Here is a 3,438-nt window from a genome sequence, read left to right as displayed (position 1 = left end):
GAGCGGCTTCAGTGCCAAAACAGAGGAGCGGTTGTGTTGTGTTAGACGTGCGCTGCTCTTGAGCCTTGTCACAGGCTTCCTGCTTGTGTGTGCGCGTTTATCCTTGCTAAATGTAAACGAGAAGTCAATGTGTAAATACAGGCGGTGCTCAGATTCAGCGCTTTAGGATGCACTAAGCACTACATGCTTCTGATGCAGAAGAAATGAAAACATGGGAAAGCAAATTAAGTACAGATAGTTCTAGAGAGGTGCAGCAAAAACGTGGTGAAGTGTTGAAGCTTGTGTGAGAAGTGTGTGCAGAGGGTTGTGTGTCTGCTACAGAAATACAGGGTGTTGTAGCTGGTAAAAACAACTTGGCAGCCTGAGGGTAAGAGCTCAAAGCTGAGGTAAATTGTTGTATACACTGAATGCTTTTTCCTTCTCGTGCTTTCTCTTGCTCCATGTTAACTGCTTCAAAAAAACAGAGGCAATCAGTGGAAGAGCTTGTAGTTAGAATTACTGTTAAGCTTCTGTAGCTGGAAGCTTGGTATTTGTGTTCATACTGGAAAACAAGAACACCCCTGAGCCCTGTGAACCAGTGTAGGAGTTGTCATATGCCTTACTCTAAACTACAGCATTAGCAATCCCCTGCTGTCGTTTAGCATGTTGAGCAGTTCATTGGCAAGATGTTGGGGATGCTGCATGACTTACAGCGCTTCTCAGCTGTTCAAACATCACTTCTCCAGCAGGAAGCTACCCTGTATGTGTTCCAAGAATACAAGTTCCCCGTTGTCAGGAATGTCAGATAACTTGTGTACAATAGGCGCATTGACTTGAAACCAAACCCACAGCCTATCAAAAGCTGAACAGAATAATGGTGATTTCCTTTACTGCAGGTCAGCCAGTGTTCCTGGAAGCTCAAATGTGGCTGCTGGCAGTAACCGTCGTCTTCAGCAGACTCAGCACCAAGTAGACGAGGTAAAAGTATAGTCTGGAATCAGTGTAATTGTTCTTCCTTCAGGAAACTTATCTGTATTCATATAAACGGGATATTTTGGGCAGTTTTCCCTTTGTCATGTGAAGGGGAGGCCTGGGATCATTCAGCTTGCTTTATTGTACTCTCATCATCTTAACTCTTGCAAAGGTTAAAGAAAAGAGAAATCCATTCAGCTGGAGTAGGGAATTGGAGCAAAGTTACCACTGTCAAACGTTAGCTGCAAATCTGGTGCTTGAGGATTGGGCATAAGTAAAGATAAAAACCTTTGTTCTGGCAGAGAACAAGGTTGTCTCTCATCAATAGCAATGAAGGCTGACTGCCAAATATGAGACATATGGATTTCTGTGGAGTCCAAAAGCCAGGCTGGCTACTGACAGTGGTTTTTGACATGTCATATTTATATGCCTCAACTCCTTCTGAAGCAAGTTGGGAATTCTGTCCTAGGTTCAAGGGAATGCCAGCATTGCTGGCATTTTAAAGCAGGCATTGGGGACTTCCAGCCACAGGTGACTTTGTGTAAGCTTATGGCTGGATTTACTACAAGGCAGTAGCTCCTACTTCTGAGAAAAGCACATTAAGAGTGTTGTGTGTTGCTTGCAATTGAGTTCTACACTGGGTGATACAACTGATAACTTTAAGCATTAAACTGATGTAGGTTGTTGACATCATGAGAGTGAACGTGGACAAGGTGTTGGAGCGAGATCAGAAGCTGTCAGAGCTGGATGACCGTGCTGATGCGCTGCAGGCAGGAGCTTCCCAGTTTGAGACCAGTGCAGCCAAGCTGAAAAGAAAGTACTGGTGGAAGAACTGTAAGGTAACCATGGCTTGTCTGCTTACACTATACAATATTGCAGTGAAGGCTATTACTGTTACATCAGCCTCTCAAAAGGCAGAAGTGACTTTATCCAATGTTACTTAAGTTACAGCATCTATTTTTTTACAACGTGGCATAGTGATTAGGTGAAGTAGCTAAAAGCTGGATTACCAGCAGTGCTGCTTGGTGCAAGACTGTGTCTGAGATGGTAATGGCCAGAGGGAAACTCTTCAGTAATCTGAGGCTTTGGGGAACAAGAAGGCAGCCAAAAATGTATGGGTTGAGTAAAAGTGCAGGAAGTATTAGAAAGCAGAAAGAGCTCACTCAGTCTTGGAGCTGTTGGCAAAGGTTGGAATCATCTTCAGTGAGCAGCAAAGACAGTGAAAGACATGGTATAGGGTAAGAGTGGAAATGGTGTTTAAGAGTTCTTGACTCCTGCTTTTATGGTCACCTGAGACAGGCTTTGCATGGAGGCACAGTGGAGAAGAACCCATTGGTTTGCTTTGCCTCTGTGCACAGCCTACCTTAGAGTGTGACTCAAGCTTGCTTACTGAAGAAGTGTTACTTGCTGTGTTAGATCTAGCACATGGTGCAAAAGTACCTCGCAGTGGCTGTGTTCATGTACCCTGAAGGCCAGTTAATGCTGCTGCCTGCTTTGGAGTAAGTGTGTGTGGCTTTTTTCACAGATGTGGGTGATATTGATAGCTGTTGTTGTCATGATCATCATCATCATTATTGGTAAGTTTCACCAAAATGGGGATTTCTCATAGAGCTGGAATAGATGGTGTTAATTCACTGAGGGGTGCAGCTTAAATAAAGCCAGGATACTCAGCTGGAAGTATATAAACATGAGTTTGAAACAGCAGTGAGTGGTGAACTGTGACCGCTGCGGGAGCTCCAATAGCTCAGTCTCAACCACTTGTGCAGTGACATGGGTGACAGTGCGAATAGCAAGGACTTGGAAAACGGGAACAACCTTGGTTTTCTACAGCTGTGTGGTGCAGCAGTGTAAGGAGAAATTCCATTTGCCTCCCTTGTCCAGGAACTGTTTTTTCATGCGCCACATCTTGCTGGATGAATCCAGGGTGGCAGTTCCAAGGATGCTGCTGTGGCAGTAGAGGCTTTGCTGCTGAGTGCAATGATACTAATGTTGGGTCAGGATAGCAGGCCAGGAAACGTACAGTCCAGTGTTTGATTTGAATTCCCATTGATCCCCAAGTATTTCCTGGGAGGACAAAGTTTGAGTTAGTGCTGTAATACAGCAAGAAACACTGCAGTAACCATTGCCAACAGATGCGCAGTTGTGGGTGAGAAATACTGGTGTGCAGGCACAAAGGAAAACTAAAACTAGGAAAACCACCATGGGGAACTCTTAAATCTCTTCTTGGTTATCTCTGGTATGTGAGGTTCTTCACCTGCAGGATTCTTGGGCTGAAGGAGACTGTCCAACCTCTTTCTTCTTTTTATAGTCTGGAGCATATATTCATGAGTTGCAGGAAGAAACTCGGATCCCCTGGAGGTGCCTTATCTTCAGCCTCTCCACTTCAAACCCGCTGCGTTTTTCCAGCCCACTTACTGCTGTTTAAAGCCAAACTATTTTGTTTACCGAGATGTTAACTAACTTCACCTTGTTGCCTTAAGACACTCC

The 3,438-nt window shown here is 44.6% G+C and overlaps 1 protein-coding gene across 1 annotated transcript; it reads left to right on the top strand.

Annotated features, from left to right (window-relative positions):
- Nucleotides 1-875: 875 nt before the first annotated feature.
- On the top strand, nucleotides 876-2,560 carry LOC104400489 (vesicle-associated membrane protein 3-like; the record flags this gene model as incomplete). The annotated part of the gene is made up of 3 exons (XM_010024116.1): nucleotides 876-957; nucleotides 1,632-1,790; nucleotides 2,477-2,560. Coding segments are annotated over 3 exons (325 nt in total), but the record flags the coding sequence as incomplete, so codon positions are not given.
- Between the last annotated feature and the right edge of the window lie 878 nt (nucleotides 2,561-3,438).

Source organism: Nestor notabilis, unplaced genomic scaffold (genome assembly GCF_000696875.1).
Source record: "Nestor notabilis isolate BGI_N333 unplaced genomic scaffold, ASM69687v1 scaffold19621, whole genome shotgun sequence".
Classification (NCBI taxonomy): domain Eukaryota; kingdom Metazoa; phylum Chordata; class Aves; order Psittaciformes; family Psittacidae; genus Nestor; species Nestor notabilis.
The sequence above is the reverse complement of the archived record's forward strand: the minus strand, read 5'-3'. Positions and strand labels throughout refer to the sequence as shown.